Raw genomic sequence first — 17,596 nt, 5'->3', positions numbered from 1 at the left:
CCCAGGTGATAAATTCTTTTGCCTAATCCATGTTATTCTCCCCTGGCCCACACAATCACAGAATCATAGAATGGAATCTGTTTAAAAGGACTTTAAGAATGATGTAGTTTCAACCTTCCTGCCATGGCAGGGATACTTTCCACTAGATCAGGTAGCTCAAAGCCCCATGCAGCCTTGGTCTTGGATGGGGCAATTTCCACACAAGGGGAAATTTCTATGGGAAACCTGTTCCAGCATCCATCCACTTCCAGAGTAAAGAAGTTTTTCAAATATCTAATCTAAGGCTACCCTCAGTTTCAAGCCATTCTCCCTTGTCCTGTCACTATATACTCTTGCAAACAGTCCCTCTTCATCTTTCTCACAGGCTCCCTTCAGGTACAAGATGGCTGCAATTAGGTCACTCCTTCTCTTCACCAGGCTGAACAAACTCAATTCTTTGGCCTTTCCTCACATGAATCACAGAATCTCACAGAATCACAGCTAAGTTGGAAGGAACCCTTAAGGATAACTAAGTCCAATTCTCAGAGTTGCATACAAGCAAAAAAAAAAAAAAAATACTTCTGAGGTCTACCCATAAGATTTACAAAACAAGTAATTTAAACCATGCCTTTATTAAAGGGAGAAAAAAAGTTAGACTTTACTAAGCTTTTGGTTTGCAGAATGGGAGTCTAGCCTCAGGGAAAATTAGTACACTTTGCTAATAGCTGGATCCAATTTAAAAGGCGCCATAAGACAACAAATCTAAATGACAAAACAAAACCAATGTACTTAAAAGATCTTAAAGAATGTGATAATTTGAAATAGAGTAAGAACTATTGTCCAGAAAAGTGGAACCTTTATTAAAGGTATGGGGCATCTGTGATCTTTACCAAATACAGGTTGAGACTCTATTGAAAAAATTATTTTAACAACTTGAGTCTTAAATGTTAATTAAAGAGTTTCAGAGGTCAGACTCCAGTTTAATTCACAGAGGAAAAAATAGAGAATTTTTTTGAAATAACCAAGTTATGCTACAACAGATTAATTTTAATTAACAATAAAGAAGCATTCCAGTGCACCTGAATACTGCTCTGTTCCATCTGAAAGCATTTATTGCCAGTCTCTTCCTATCTACAAATAAAGTGGTCTCAAATATTAGATCATTTGCCTACCTAATTAAGGAATAGATGTTGCCAGAAAATATTTGAACTAAAAACCAGATTTTACAGTTGTTTAGCCTGGAAGAATTGCAATTTAAGAACTGCCAATTTTACAGGGCATTTAATGACCCTTTTCCCCCTCTATCTTAGTTGAAATAGTTATTCTTTGATAAACCAGTGGCTTTTCATTCTATATAGTCTGAATTTCAAGTGGGCACTTCTATCTTTTATGTCACAGTACACACAGACTTTAGAAGGTGAATTTGATTTCATTGAAACTTGTGCAAGTGAGGGATGCTGAGGCAGCTCACCAGGAGGAATGAACCAGCTTTTTGTGTTACAATTGTGTTGAGAGGCAATCAGTTTGGCAATCTGAAAGAGTGTACTCAAAGAGCCAAAAACCTACTGGATGCAAGCAGAATGGATTCATCATTTTTACAAGGATTCTGTAATTGTGATTATTGTGTTTGCCAAGAGTTTGTGAGGAGACTGAGTAAAGAAGCCATCTATCAGCTTAAATTAGTTTTGTTTTAGACTAAAAACTGGACTCTTCACAGCCTAAGTTTTCTCTCAGGTCTTGTTGTGCTTGCTCTGACAGTACTGCAAAGCCCAAAGACTCTAAAGGCCAGATACAGCACGACAGCAGCAGCAATCTTTAAGGCAATTTTTCTCCCTGAGATCCTCATGGCTTCAGGGTTCAGTTAATGCTGTTTCTCACAGTGCAACGCTCTGTTTCAGTATAAAACCCTTAATTTTCCAGAGCTACAGCCAAAATGATGATAACATTTCTAATTTTTAAAATGGCTATTTTATTTGAGTACTAGAATGAACCACAGTTCAGTAGCTGGACCTGAGGCAGATTGAGCTCATGGAGCTCCACCATGCTCTGCATTTGACATCACTGATTGTAAAAGCAGCTCCAGGTTGTACAAGCGATTGTACATGCCATTCCTGCCCCCCTGGACAACCTCCCTTCCTGCTGTGCAGCACTGCATGAGTATCTCAGCCCACTGACACCCCAGCAACATAGAAAAAAAAGCATGGTCGTTCAGGAAACCCTAAGGCAGTAATGAGCTGGCAGATCAAAACTTTGTCAGGAGCTAATTGTAATTTTGAGGAGGACTATGTAGAGGTCTAAAATAATTTAAAACCTGTAGTATGAGCTGATCACTAAAAAGTCACTTAAAAGCTAATTTTAGCAGAATATCAGATATTAGATTTTGGCAATATTGGTAGCAATATTCTACTCCTGTAATTAATTCTTCTTCTGATTTGTACTTCTGCAGAGATCTAGCAATTGCACATATGAAGGGTGCTAGAAAAAATGGAGAAAGACATGTAAGTCCCATCTCCTCCTTTAACAGCACTGATGAAGGGCTGTGGGTAGAGCTCATGCAGCAACTGCCTATATTTAGTATTAGAAGAGAAAAATGTGGCACAATCAAGGTCTGAAAGGCAAATTCTGTTGCTTGGTCAATGGCAGAGTGTGGGGCAGCTGGCAGCATTTGAACCTGTACCTGTGTTGGTGTGCCCATGGGCCAGGCAGCATGCTTCCACTGCTGTGCAAGCCTCAAGCAGCAGCAGGGGCCCACTTGAGCCTTCTCACATTTATAAATGTGAGTTAGGGGCATGTATTTCCTTCCTGACCTTTCTCCTCTGCTCCAACCACAAGCTTCTGTTCTGGCAGTCACACAGTTCTAGCTAACAAGATTTTAAGAAGTTTATATAGTACCAGAGCCTTGCTCATGAGCAACCTCATCAGCTTCCACAGGCTGTGAACATGACTCCACTTCCACCTGGAAATAAAACCTGTATCTTTCCCACACCCAGCACAGAGGCTCTTTTCTACCTGACCAAAGAGAAGCCAGAAATCACAAAACATGCTGCTTCAGAAAGCCCAGGCAGAGCAGCAAGCAACCTTGCTGTGATCAAAAAGGCACAGCAACCAAAGGATAGGATAGCACTTCAGGAGAGGATTCACTCTTGGCAATGCAGCAAATGCTGAGGACTGGTTTGGAGAAGACAAATGCTATTTTTCCCCCCACTTCAGGCTTACAGCAGAGAGCTCCCAATTACAAACCAGACACTCTTCTCCCTATGTGGGCCCCATCTGTGATCAAGGACAGCTGTGTTGGTAGAAAAAAAAAGTTTCCAAAAGAAGTCAGAAAAGGCAAGAGACTAAGAAACCATGTCTAATCCTTTTTCAAAGGTGGCACTGGCTGTCTCTCTTCTGATGTCAAAGCTGTCACTGTGAATAAGAGGCTTGGTTGGGATGCCTAATTGTGTAATCTCAATGCTCTTCAGCCTGCTCCTCCTTACCCTGTCTAACAGGAGATGGATACAAAAGAGGATGGTCTCTAGCAAATCAACAAAGTGATTATAGGAAAATGACCCGGCGAACAGTTAGATGAGGAAAAGGCCACCAGCAGCAAAGCAGTGTGACAGCTTCAACAGCACTGTCTGTGAGACCACATTGACATGGTGCCTGAAGGTTTTTCTCACAACTTGCACATTTGTGCTGCCACTGTCCCCACGCTGCGGAGAGCAGCTCCTATATGATAGTGCATGTAAGGTAAGGAAATGTTTAACACAGCATGTTAACTCACTTAATTTCAAAAACAAAGGTTTTAAAAAACAAGACTTAATTTAAAACATAAGATACACTTTATACTGGAACCAAAGGCCTTTGCCTGCATTTTCACTATTGCCTGCTCAGCATGCTGGAGCACCAGTGCCATTCACAGCTTGCAGCATGATGAAGATGGCAGAAAAGACGCCACCATCTGCCTTTTCAACAATTTGACTGGAGATGTGTGCTGAGCTTCACTTTGCTGTGGTGCTGCCAGCTCTCAGGAGCAAGGCTGCCTTCTGGCTGGTGACAGAAACAATGCTTGTGCCACCTTGCCTGCTCTCAGTTCTTGCTCCTTCCTTCCCTGGCAGGGTGCTCTGGTGAGGATGGCTGCATGTGTGAAGTCTGAGGGTGAGTATGGAGAGGGTGCTGGGGGTCAGGAGATCCTGCACCTCAGAGGGAGGGGAGGGAAAACCAGGTCCCAGCCTAAGATACAGCCAACATCAGAGGGGTACTGCAGGGACAAGACTCATGCCTTCAGGAAGGTAAGCTTGGCTGCAGCACATGTTCACATCCAAATGGACACTTTTGCCAAAACGCAGCAACACAACTGTCTGCCATCTCAGATACAGCCCCATCCACATTCCCTCTGACAGCCTACTGAAACACCTATCTACAATAATGGCTAGATTGTGACAGAACATAGAATGGGTTGGGCTGGAAGAGACCTTAAAGATATCTCATTCCAACACCCCCACCAGTGGCAGGGAGACCTTTCACTAAACCAGGTTGCTCAGAGCTTTATCCTACCTGACCTTGAACACAGCCAGGGATGGGGCATCCACAGCTTCTCTGGGAAACCTGTTCCAGTGCCTCACCACCCTCACAGTAAAGAATATCTTCCTAACAGCTAGTCTACGCCTACCCCCTTTCAGTCTGAAGCTGTCACTATCCCAACAGTATCTCTGGAATCAGCAGAAATTTTTATCACCATAGCAAGCAATTAAAACACTTCTCATTACCACTGTCTCTTCTGGCTGTCTCCAGATAGAGTCTGCTTATAATTTTTATCCATATAGTGTCTGCATATGTGTTTCAACACAGATTATTTATATATGCACATAAAAGCATGCTGAACTTATAAATCCAAACTTATAGTGGGAAAAAAGCACATAAACATATACATCTGACGTAGAAATTAAACTCTGAAGAGTTTGAGATCAGCACACCAGCAGTCTGTTATCAATTATTATTAAATTATATCTGCTGTTCAGCAAAAGGAAAGGCTGCTGTAAGTATCAAGGCAACAGTAAGCTACTCCCTTTGCCTAATGCCCTCTCTCTTATCCCTCTGCTTTTACCTCATCTGTCTTGCAGCTAGAGGCAAAAAACCTTTTATCTTTGGTCTCCCACAGTGACTGTGGTCAAAACATTTGTTATTTCCAGGCAAGATTACTGTCATAGACAGAATCTGGAACTCCATACGAAAATAAGACTCAAATTCCAAGCAATGAACAATGTAGCTGCCTCTTTTTTCCATAACTTAGGTTACAGTCAGTCTACTCAGTCCATGCTCACATCCTTCTAATCTCCCATTGCTTAAAACCTGGATTTCCAGTTTCAGAATAATTACATACAAGATTTTTACTCCAAAGACAAATACCTTTTGCATCACTCTTATTCTTCCTTTTCAATGCCCAGCAAAAATTCTTAAGTGAAAAATGCATTGATTTTATAAAATCAGAAGAAATATGCTCATTCATGCAATGAGAGCATTTCGATTTTTCTCTGTGTTTGACATTTTTTAGTCATCTTCTCCACTTCTTTTATTCCCTGCTGCTGGAATACAGTGATGGCTGTTGCTTAGGACAATGCTTACACCACACAAAACACAACAAAATTTCTCTTCTTTCTCAGAACACTGCAACTCCAACTGGCACAAGGGTTGAAAGTAGGACAGCAGACTTTACCCACATGTTATTAAGTCAGTGACTCAGTGGTGGAATCATATCTGCCTAGTTAAGAAATTATATCAGAATCTGCACCTTTGAATTGTCCTGCTTCTTGAAGTATTTAGACCTCACAGGGCACAGAAGATTGTTTCCAAATTGTGGTCCTATTCAGGCATACCCTGCATCTGCAGCCAGCCTTCAAACAGGAATGAGAAGTATTAGACAAGCTATTTGGATGAAGTCTCAAAAAAGGTTTATTTTAAATAAAAATATTTTCAGATTTTTTTCAGAATTAAAAACCAAAACAAGCCAACCAAAAAACCTGCCAAAGAAAGCAAACCTCAGAGGAACATCCCTAGTACTGACAGCTAGGGGATTTTGTTTGCATTTTAGAAGTACCCCCTCCTTGTCAAAGGCACCATGCCAGTGCTATCATATATATGCAAATAAAATAACTTTTTAAATTTCATAACAAAGGCTGGTGGTTTGTATTACAGCATCGGGTTTATACTGCCCGACAAAGAAATATTGAGTAAAACTTTATGGAGAACAATTGCATCCAATTCAGAAAACCTTTAGGACTGAGTTCAGAAGCCCAGAGGACTCTACTTCATTCTCCTTGCGGGACAATAGGACACAGAATTATCTCCAGCCCCTTCCTCCACAGATTCTTTGGAAAAGCAGTAAAAAAATGCCAAACTAACCCAGTTGCATATTTGGTTCCTTCCTACCATCAGCTCCTCTGCTTTCCAACTTGTGCTAAGTTTCTGGACTGCAACACAGAGAAAATTAAGTTCAAAACTGGTTAGAAGAATCAGGTGATAAGTGAACAGTAATGGCAGCAGTCAGGGCACAAAAACTCCTGCTCATGCCACCAGCAGCCACTGAGATCATTTGGAAAAAACATGTTGCTGTTGGCTCCTGGAGGGGTGTGGGACTAGGAGTGCTGACTGGTGGAAAGCTATTTCCAGTGCTCCACAAATCCCGTGTTCTGATCATACCCTTCAGCAAATGCTGATGGAGGGACTTTCTGTTCTTCTCAAGTGGCTGGAAAAGCCCCCCTACTTTGCATGTGGAAACAAAACAAACCCAAATAATAGCTACTTGAGATTATCCTTCAGCCAATCTTACAAATTCATCTCAACACATCCACTCAGTCACAATAGGCACATGAGCCAGAGTGAGTCTCATGGGAAGACTTCCATGGCTGTCACTGGAAGCGTTTTTCCCTCATCTTGTACCAATTTTCTTAGCTTTGAATTTTGGACCTCATCTTTGGGAAGCAAGTGCCACCTTCCTAAAAGCTACCCTTTTCTAAGCTCCTTTCACTGGGAAAAGATCCAACTCCTGCAAATGCACGCTTTTGAAAAACTATCTTAACCAATATCAATGCCAATACTGTCTGTGCCAAAGAGCCTGCAAATTGCATTTAGATGTAACATGAACAAGAACATGAAACATAGTGAAGACTGAAATTTTTTCAAGATCACAGAGGACATGATGTAAGTGGCTGTGGCTTCAGTCAACACACCTATCAGCAAAAAGGACAGTCTATAATGTACCCTGAAATTAGCCCTTTTTCTAGTGAAAATGGGAAGGGCTTTCTATGACAGAGATATATTTGCAAGGATTTGCATAAGGAAGTAGAAGTAGAGCAGGGAAAAAATAGTATTTCTGTGAGGATGTGTGTGAAAAGCATCAGACCGATAATAGTAAAGAGATTTCCCTTTGTGAAAACATATATTTCTTCTTTCTTTTCCATTTAATGAAAAGTAATGGCTGGGTGTACAAACCTCAAATATGATTTATGCCAGAAACAAACCTACCCTGCAGACTGACTCATCTACAGAGCCTTTTCTAGGTTCCTTATTATACTTTTCTAGATTACTTGTATCAGGTTCCTCCTGATGTGCTAACTGCAATTCAATTGCAAATAAAAAACTATTCAATGTAACCATACTTATGTCTAGTGGCACAATAATGCTTTAACTAAAACATTCAGAAAGGAAAAGACAGGTGAAATTTATTTTGCACTCCTGGTAAATTTTCACAGCAGATTTCTAAGTCCTGCAAAACATACTGTCTTATCCAAAATAACACATCTCCTCCTGACTTGAGCTGAAACTGTGTAATAACCTGTATATTTAAATACAAAATAAGTACAGAAACTGTTTTTACTCTTGCAGAAAAAAAATCACTAGAAAGCAATGCCCTGTAATAGAGTCATCAGCCCAAGCTGTCACCTTTTTTATCTTCTGATTTGGTGCTTCATACCAACAATGACATCAGTTAAGGAAAAGAACTGTGGTTCTCTCCCTGTGGTTGCAATGCCACTATCTGAAACGTGCCTACCTGCTGCTACACAGCTGAGTCAGGAAGGACTGGCAAGCCTGTGGAGGTATTTGCAATACATTACTAACTGCACTCAAAAGCTGAACACTGCTTCCGAGTCCCTGCCCCAAGGGAGGACTGGCCCAGTGCTTGTGCTGAAAGTAAAGCTCGCCAAGTGCCTTCTTCAAGTGTGCACTGACCTTGCCCAAGCAGTTCCCTTTTCCCACCCAGTTTTATGGTGCTGTCCACAGAGCTCTGTTCCATAAGCGTGCCTTCAAACAATGCCCATCCTCAACCTGCAGGACAGCTGAATTATGCAACCTGAGAATGTGCTCAGCTCAACACAGTCACCATCAGATGGGAAATGACAAAAATTCATTTGTACTTCCACATCTGCCAGCTTTTCACAGGCTAGAAAAGATCAATGAACCACAGTTATTTTGCCATAACAGAATTCTCACCACTTGTAGGATGTCAAGCACCTTAGATGGTTTGTGTGCATTTCTGTCAGTGAAATAAGATGCCATAACTTTACAGCCTTGGTCACACAGGCAGACCTCATGCACAATGAAGTACTTGTGTGAGAACAGCTTTATGCCACCCACATGACTGACGATATTATGATCTTAACTCATTTTACTCACATTTACAGCAGAAAGAGTTCTAGTTTCTCTTCTCTCCCCAAAATATATCACATTATGATCCCAAATACAGGGAAAGCATTATATAAGTGAAGAGCATTTCAATCTGCTTGCTGAGACAAGGAAACACAACAAAGCAACTTTCCATATGCTGTGCAGGCAAGAAAAAAGTGATATCTGCAGTAGGAAAGAAAGGAAAGCTAACTCTACAGTGAAAAATCTGGGGAAGTACACCATAAATATTTCTGCTCCATCCACATTCTGTACTTTTTATCACCACTTCTTAGATAATTCATCAACAAGTAAAACACACTTGCAGAAATACCACCAAGTCTTAAATAGGACTGAAAGTGTCACACCCACTGTTCTTCTCCTATGGCTGTGATCTTCTTCCTGTCACATTTTTCATTATTTTGCAGGTTACTCAGCCATTCTGTGTCCTTGTGTGCCCACAAGTCACAGGCCTTTGGCCAAATGAAAAACAGAAATAATGGGAGTAATGAGAGGGCTCACCTAGCTAAGAGATTCATTGACTGTTAACTCAGATCTCATGGTGCTGTCTTTTGTAAATTATTTACTCCACTTTATTTATATGAAAGCTCTCAATAGCTTATTCAAATGAGATAAGATTGCACTGTCATATCAGAAGAGATGTCATCAAGGTCAGACTGATTTTAAAAAATACTAGACACCCAAAACTTTCCATGTAGACCAACGCTTCACATTCTGCCAGATGCTAGATATTGAATAAATGAAACAGCTGTCTAGAACAGCCACTTTGGAAAGAAACAAAACAAAAACAACAGCAGACCCACTTTAAATTTTATTATCCCACTGTGCGGTCTGGTGGCAACTGTAGCTGCTGCTTTATAACATATCCCATTTCTCCTCAGCCAGCTGAACTTACAGCTGGACTTTGTCATGTTCAAAATACAGCCAGCTTCTATAATGCTTCTCTTCAATGCAGGATGTGGTATGTCATGGAGATGTAGCCTGTGCATGAGTTATTTTGTTATGTAGTGGGAAGCAGCACAACAAGACAGGGGGAACAGGAAGAGAAAATTGAGGACACAATCCAATTGCTTCCCACTTGTCTGACACTACTTGGCTGAGCCACAATGGGCTGAAGGCACAGAGACAAGAACGGAAAATGGTGTTAAACTTTGAAACCTTTACTGCTTTTAAAACAAAGATCTCTTAGATATGCTCAATTCAAACAGCTCAGATCAATGAATTTAATATTTTGAAAACAAACTTGTAGTTTTGTGTCTTCTCAGATGTTCCAAGGTTTGAGGAATAAATGGAAAATGAAATAATTATTTGTTACAGAAGTAGACTGCAAAAAGTGGAAAGGAGTCACAAATTATGAAATCTGGCAGATGCCCTACAAGCCTCTCTTGGCATCCAAGACTAGGGGCAGACCTATCTGGAATGTGATTAAGCCATTCACAGTTCTGGCTCTTGTGCCTCCAAAGTTAGACATTATGAATGGCAAATATGTTACTTAACCTGTGATTTACTTTCGTTTGTTAAAAGACGCACTCAAATGTCTGTTCAAGTAGGAAGATAGACATTGAGCCTATGTATCTGCATTGAAGCCTAATTTGAGAGGAAAGGAACTTCACTGAGCAGGTGCAGAGATCTCTTCAAGAGAGATCAACCTTTACATTCCAGGCAAGGACTTTCCATGCTGTACTTGTGCAGGACAGATACACCCCCAGCAATAATCTTCAAAATTATTATGTACAAATTTTAAGACTAAAATTTGTGAAAATACATAAAAAAAAACAAACTCCTTTGTGTATGTAGCCTCTCACACTATTGGCCATATCATTGCTTATCCCTACTCGAAGACGATTGTGAATTTAAATGCTACTTTTCAAAAATAAGGAAACAAGTTTATTTCTTAACTTTTTGCTGCTAGATGGGACACAGCTGACAACCTCACTTCCAAAAATCCTGGAATAAACCCTCTAATACTGAGAGGTTTCTTTTTATTGACCTGCATGCAAGTTTTTAATGTTTTTATTTTTAATAATCCATTTCTGATGTTTAGCTACTGAGAACACTTGAACTCCAGTAATACAGCAGGATCACTAGAAGTGATTTGTGTATCCACAAATTTAATCTAGACAAGAACAGGCTCAGACTGCAGTTCTTTGCCCCAGGGTCAAAACAACAAAAATCCCCTGTGCACATACAAGAAATGAGGCCCAAATAGTCTGTTTCTCAGACTAGATGAGGCCATGGGAGCTGGTTCCCTTTAAAGGACTGTAGGTGCCTGGAGTCTGATGACTGGTAAAATACTAATGCTAATGTTATCTTAGGTGTACTTCTAAGTGAGTTGTCTGCTAAACCCTTGGTTTCACCTTGTAAAATAAAATTGAGATTATGTTAATTTCACAGAGGTCCTAATCTTGATGGTTTGAGGAGGTTTTTCACAAAAACATTCTGAGAGATTGTTTGCGTACTTTTACATTAACACTGCAAGGAAAAAAGAAAGCATGAAAGTGAAATGAAGGAAAACACTGAAAAACTGAAGGTTGTGGCCTGGTGCTTATAATTCATAGTCATGAAACAGCAACAACAACACAGCTATTGCTTTGATCTATGTCCCTGTTAATTCCTCTTCCCATAATAGAACTTCTGACATTTCACTGGTATTCAGATGTGATTAAAATATATTCTAATACCTATAAAAAGAAATGTTGGTTCAAGTACTAATTAAAAATAAATCTGGCATTTGGAAAACTGTATCAACAAAAAGTAAAAAGGTGCAAAAAATAGCAGCAATTGAAATGTTGCTCTTTTTTTTGTTTATCTTTTTCTGAGAAAAAGGTAGATATCTGTTTTATCAATCTTTACCTAAAGGTTTGGATTTCTGAGTCTTTCCAAGCATCCACACAGCAACTTCAGCCGTAAGAGTAATAAGACAGATTTTGATCTCTCCTTCAATTCTAATAATTGCCACGAAGTTCCAAGAATAACAGGGTAAGTCAAGCTTTCTGCAACCTACTGCAAGATAGTTTTTAAATAAACAGGTGCCAAATGTTAAGTTCACCATATTCCTTCACTGCACAGTAGCTTAGTCGTATGCTACATCATAATTAACCCTTATTTATACCTACATACATACATACATATATATATATATATATATATATACACACACACATAAACACACACACATCTCTAGACTCCTTTATGTTCATCTCTGACTTTCTTACCTCCTCCTGAATACTACATACTTGAAGAAAAGGCTGTTTACAAGGGTGCTTTCGGCCACCACTTCTGCATTAATTTTCAGAACTCTCCCAGCTCAAGAAAACCATAGGACTTAAAAGAGTCCTCTCTGCACATGGTAATAAAGATTTACTGGTTTGCCTCCCAAAGATATAAAGCACTTTGGAGCAGGGATGCTACCCTTTATGATATCATATAAAGCAGTGTTTTCCTTGGGGGCTATTAATGTCACCAGTACTTAGCAGAAGCAAGTGTGAAAAACATTAAATTAAGGCCCCAAACCAGAAAACACTGTAGTCTCTCTGGAAACCTAACTTTCCTAAATCCTGAGTGAGACTTTGGAGCATGCAAAGAGGAACAATATGAGCTGACAATGGAGAAAAATAATTTTAGACTATAACAGACATGATTACATTTAGAGACAATATCTCAACAAAAACAAACTAGGTTCCACTACACAGAAAAACGTAGTAAAAAATTTAACACTTGAACAAATGTGCTGCCTAAGGTACATGTAAAATAGTTTGGACATCTGGGTTGTGCTGTATTTTACTACCACAGTATGCAAAACACACCTGAACCTACCTACACAAATACAGAGAAACACTGAGTTACTATGGCACATGAAGATGCAACAATACTGGAGTTAGGATCATTCAATTTCAGATTCAGACATGAAAAAAAAGAAAAAAACTCTGTAGTGAGCCTGGTTCCTGGTTCCTAGTTGTTTCCTAGTCACCAACACAGTGGCATACATTAGAGAGATTTATTTTTACATGACTTACCTCAGCATCTTGCTCCTGGAGCTGGTATGTTCTCTCTAAGCACTGCAGTATTCTAGGACACAATGTCTTCTCCTCCAAGAGGAACTCCAGAAGTAAGACCAGCTGGTCAGGGAGAAGCTAAAAGAAAAATAAATGCCATGTGTGAATGAAGATCTCTACTGGCTGAGCAATGTTAATGGAAACAAACTAAAGAGGACAAGACTGTGGTAACCTGTGTACTTCCAGCATGTGCTTTAAATACAACTTGGATCTCTAGCTGGTTTCTGAAAAACCTCAGGGTTTATGTGTCGGTGTTCTGGAAGACTGTGCTAGGACTCATTTTTCATGGTTTCCATTGCTATGGTTAGGTCAGATCTAAAACATGCTTGTCTTATTGAAATAGAATCATGGCTTGATAAGTAAGATTTTTATGGAATGTATAAAATAAGTAATTTTATTTTGTTTGGGTTTGAAGAGAGAATAATTTACAGTGTATAATTTGAGAAATCAATGAGGCATATGAACATATAATTTTTAGAGTGGTGTTTTTATCTGATATACAAGCATTTGAATGATTTGTTTACACTGAACAAAGAAACACCACACAAATAAGTGACCCACCAAACAACTGTTGTAAAAACACATTCTGAGGCATATTTTAGTGCAATGAATCACAAACCATCCATCCTTTCATGGGAAATATGCATGAATGTTGTATTTGTGGCACACACAGTACAGCATCTATACACAGATATATATTCAGTAGTTTCAGTTAGTTTCTTGACTCATGGACTCATTCCAGTTCCATTTTGAACTGGAATCTAATGTAATCTAAAAAAAAAGCATAAGATTCTGTTGTAGCCAGTGCTTAAGTGCTCTGTTTAATAGGCTTATTGGATGAACAAATAAATAATTCAAACAGAGCTCAGAGAGAAATTGCACCAGCTGCCAGGAAACATCTCTTGGAAATTCAGGCTCCAAGGTGATCAGTCAGAAGTTTGTTATATGTCCCAAAACTTTCCCCACTATTCATCATTGCAGGGCACAAGGGGAGGAAGGGGAAAGGCAAAAGAATGTCAGTAAAGCTTTTGTATACAAAAAGAAACCAATCCTGCTCACTTCTAATGTTCTTGAGACAGACTAATAAAAAAGACATCCTGCTGCTTTGACAGTACTCCCAGCTTTCACCACATTTGGTGATTTTCCCTTACCACCTCGCTGTCTTGCCCATGTCTGCTTTGCTGAGACAACGCACTAAGCAACGATGAAAAGAAGTCAGCTATAGGCAACGCCTCTTCCAACAACATATCCCACAGCCAGGGCTGTTTATGTGCACTGAACAAGACCAGACTTCTGATCTCAGATCTCTGAGTTCATGAAGATACCCAGGATCTTCTGATAAGTCTTAATCTGTAAAATATCTACATTAATAACTAATTTAGCAACATGTCATTTTCTTCCCGTTTAGACTAGTATCTAAATCAGAATAAAGAGGAAAGGGCATCTCTATAATGGTAATGCTTTGGTTTCTTTGCATTTTGATTTCTTTCCATTTTTTATTGGTAAAGTTGTATTCCTGAAGATTGAAAATATCCCACATCTTACTAGCACTTAGTGAAATATTTTGTAAGTAATACCAAAGCCTACCAATCACATGGTATTTTTAAAAGTGGACAATATTTAATATTCAATATTTAAAAATATTGAATATTTCATTTCAGGACAACTAGTAAAATGGCAGCTTAAATACTTATGAAGTCTAATAGCAGCTGCCGGGGGTTGGTGAGACAAGTTAAAAAATAAAACAGGCGAAGTTTCTGGGAAGTGACTCTACTCGGAAAAGCAATTAATTCTGAACATTAATAAAATACAAAATGTTGCAGAACACCACACAAAGAAAGGTAACTTCTGATCTAGACAGTTTTCACTGTTAACTAAAAAGACAGAGGAACAATACTTAATTTGCAGAAGCTATAGAACAGTTGCTTGAATATGTAGGTACATAGAACAGCTGAGTATTTTATAATGTATCTGCAGTATAATTGCTACACAGATTCACCCACGAAAAGCTATTGTTTAAGGCAGCCTTACAGAAGCCAACAAAAGAGCAACTGCAGAGTAGCAGCCATGCCCTGAATTTACATCTGTCTAGTACTGCATCATGGCTAAGTTTTTTCAGAATTACTGGCTAAACTCTGAGAGTCAGCAAAACAAACAAACAAAACCCCAATAAAACAAAGAAAAAAACAAAACCAAGAGTGCATGAAGTGTTTGGACAATGCTGTCAGGCATATGGCGTGATTACTGAAGTGTCCTGTACAAGGCCAGGTATTGGACTCGATGATCCTTGTGGGCCCCTTCAAACTGAACATCTGCTATGATTCTATGAATAAGACCATGGCTTCTGCTGTTTTCCCACGTTGCAGGTGCCCAAGATGGCACCTTCCATACCAGTTTCTATCTCATGGATTAGTCAGAGTCCAAGGCAGGAGCCAGTGAACACCGGCAGAGAGGGCGGGTGCTGGCAGGGGAGCGCTGGCGGGCAGACCTCTCCCTGCAGAGGCACTACTGCGCACCGCTATCACAGTCTGTTCTCCGACTTGTTTCTGACAGAAAAGGAGGAACGTTCCCATCTACCCTTTTAACCTTTCCTTTCAATAAAAGAGACTCTGTTTTAAAACCCTAACTTAGGCCAAGAGACAGAAAATTGCAACCAGAGTTTCATAACACCAGCTGCTACAAAATTAATTCAGGGATGCAGATGTTTTCTTTTCCCCACACACAATATGAGTATCATTCTCACCAAAGCAGTCTTTTAATGGTTATAAATAAGCTTCAAAAACTGCACTTGAATTTTCTCTCAGAAACCCCCCTCTCACTGTTTTTTGTTTTCCTACCAACATCCTTATTTGTCCTGCCCACCTGTTACTTTCCATCTTTCATACCAGGAGAATTGTTTGGGGTGCATGTTGTCAATTTTCAATTTGTTTGCCTCATGCTTAATACAAAGAGGTCCTTGCCTTAAGTGCTATCTAAACATAAATACTGTAGAGACCTAAATGCAAATTTCTTTTCAAGAACTGTATAACCACTTTCCTTTACAACAACTCATATTCTGTGAATGCATATTGAATATCTAACACCCACAGAAAAGTACACAGCACAGATACAGCAAGTTACAGCAGGACAATCATCACACTCTCAAGTTGTGTCTTCAGGCTGAAAACATTCCGAAAACAGCCATAACACCGTAAATGCAAAATTTCAGTGCTCCTCATAAAATAAAATAACCCCCTCATACTCTGAACTAGAATAGAGAATACACAATCAAAATGTTCAAACATATGCAATTATGAAAGCAGATTGTTTCAATCAGGAAATGTGGCAAGGATCAAGAAATAGTTTTCATTACGTCAAACTGCTGCAACAGCATCTATTTATACTGTAAAGTAGATAGTTCCTGCCCAACCTATGCCTGCTGCATGGAAATCATATTACTTTTTTCAGGGCTGGCCCTCCCCCAGCTGTGACTATGGACACTACAAAGAGGATATAAATGAATATGTTGTGATCGAGCACACTAGAGGTTACCTGTCATGTCCCATGTAATTAAACATCATCCCCTCTATAAAGCTGTATCCCAGCACTGTATATATTATCTTGCCCTTAAGACTGTAAGACTTCTCCTCCAACTCTTCAGCCTTCTGAAAGAGTTCACTTTGTCCTGTCACTAAACAACCATTTGTTCTCTGCTTCCCCTAAGTTATCTGATGTGGCAACTCCAGTAAAGAGGCTATTACCCTTAAAACAAACTGTGATAGGGAATATTAAAACTGGCTCCGTATTTAAAAAATGCAAGGTGAAAGAAATAAAGAAAGCATAAACAAATTGAAAATATAACTGATATTCACTGTATACTAAATCTCTTGGAAGTAAGAAAAGCATGCCCTGTATTTTATTCATATCAGTACACAAAACACTTAAGCCTTTATACTGTGTTACAAGAGTATCTTATTAGATTAGTAGGTTTGAAAGGTCTTCTACAAATAATCTTTGAACAAAACTATGAATTTTCAAAGTACAACCCCTAATCTGTAAAAAGCACAAAGAAAACAAATCTTTCCCCTTCAGAGATCTGGTATAGCAGCTATAGAGGTCATCGATCTCACATCCCCGAAGACCACCCACATGAAAGAGAGTATTTATCAATTCCTAAATTAACAAACACAATAAATGCACGATTCACCCTTTATACTAGGAAAAAAATTGCCACTGAAACATTTGACTACTGACCTTTCAGCCATGAAATGTGACACATATATATCTACTTGAGTTGATCCACAGCACCAGCACTTGCACTGCACCCCTCCACCAGGACACAAATCACTAAAGTTGTACAGCTGGTATGTTGAATATCCCATTTGCTCCTGCCTGCACTTGAATGAAGTCATTGAAAGCCTCCTTGGAGGGAAAATCTGCCTCAGACTAATGCAGCAACCGATTGACAGTGGCGTGATTTCTATTATTACTCCATTATCACACTGGGATCTGCGCCTAAATGAGCATACTTCCTCCCTGATGCCATTTCCTTTTATCCTGGCTCTAGTCTAAAAGCGGATCAATGGGAGTAATATATATGATGTCACTTCAATTTACAGCTACTGCCTCCCTCTCTCGCATGCACAAATAGATCAATTCTTCCCAAAAATGGTTAAAAAATGCACAGGGAGAATCTTCTCTGAGAAAAGGGTTCTCTGCTATATTTGTCTGTGTAACCACAGCAAGGAACTGTTTACACTGAGCAAAAAACAGGGGGGAAAAGGAAAAAAAAAATCACTACTGTGCACTGGAAAACGCTGGCTGAAATACAAGAAAAACAAGGCCTTATAGAGAACTAAAGCAATTCGGGTCTTTGAAAATTACACAGAAATGTTTAAAGTTTTTAAGGCACACATAAG

The 17,596-nt window shown here is 39.4% G+C and overlaps 1 protein-coding gene across 3 annotated transcripts in view; it reads right to left on the bottom strand.

The window, feature by feature from the left end:
* The window catches only part of AOPEP (aminopeptidase O (putative)), a 182,686-nt gene that overhangs the window by 10,965 nt on the left and 154,125 nt on the right, over positions 1-17,596 (bottom strand). For all 3 annotated transcript variants that reach the window (XM_064735730.1, XM_064735731.1, XM_064735732.1), the window contains one exon: positions 12,660-12,776. In XM_064735730.1, the coding sequence (XP_064591800.1) occupies positions 12,660-12,776 (117 nt within the window). The remainder of the gene's footprint in view (positions 1-12,659; positions 12,777-17,596) is intronic.

Source organism: Zonotrichia leucophrys, chromosome Z (assembly GCF_028769735.1).
Source record: "Zonotrichia leucophrys gambelii isolate GWCS_2022_RI chromosome Z, RI_Zleu_2.0, whole genome shotgun sequence".
Taxonomy (NCBI): Eukaryota; Metazoa; Chordata; class Aves; order Passeriformes; family Passerellidae; genus Zonotrichia; species Zonotrichia leucophrys.
Note: the sequence above shows the minus strand (reverse complement) of the source record. Positions and strands in the feature narration are given on the sequence as shown.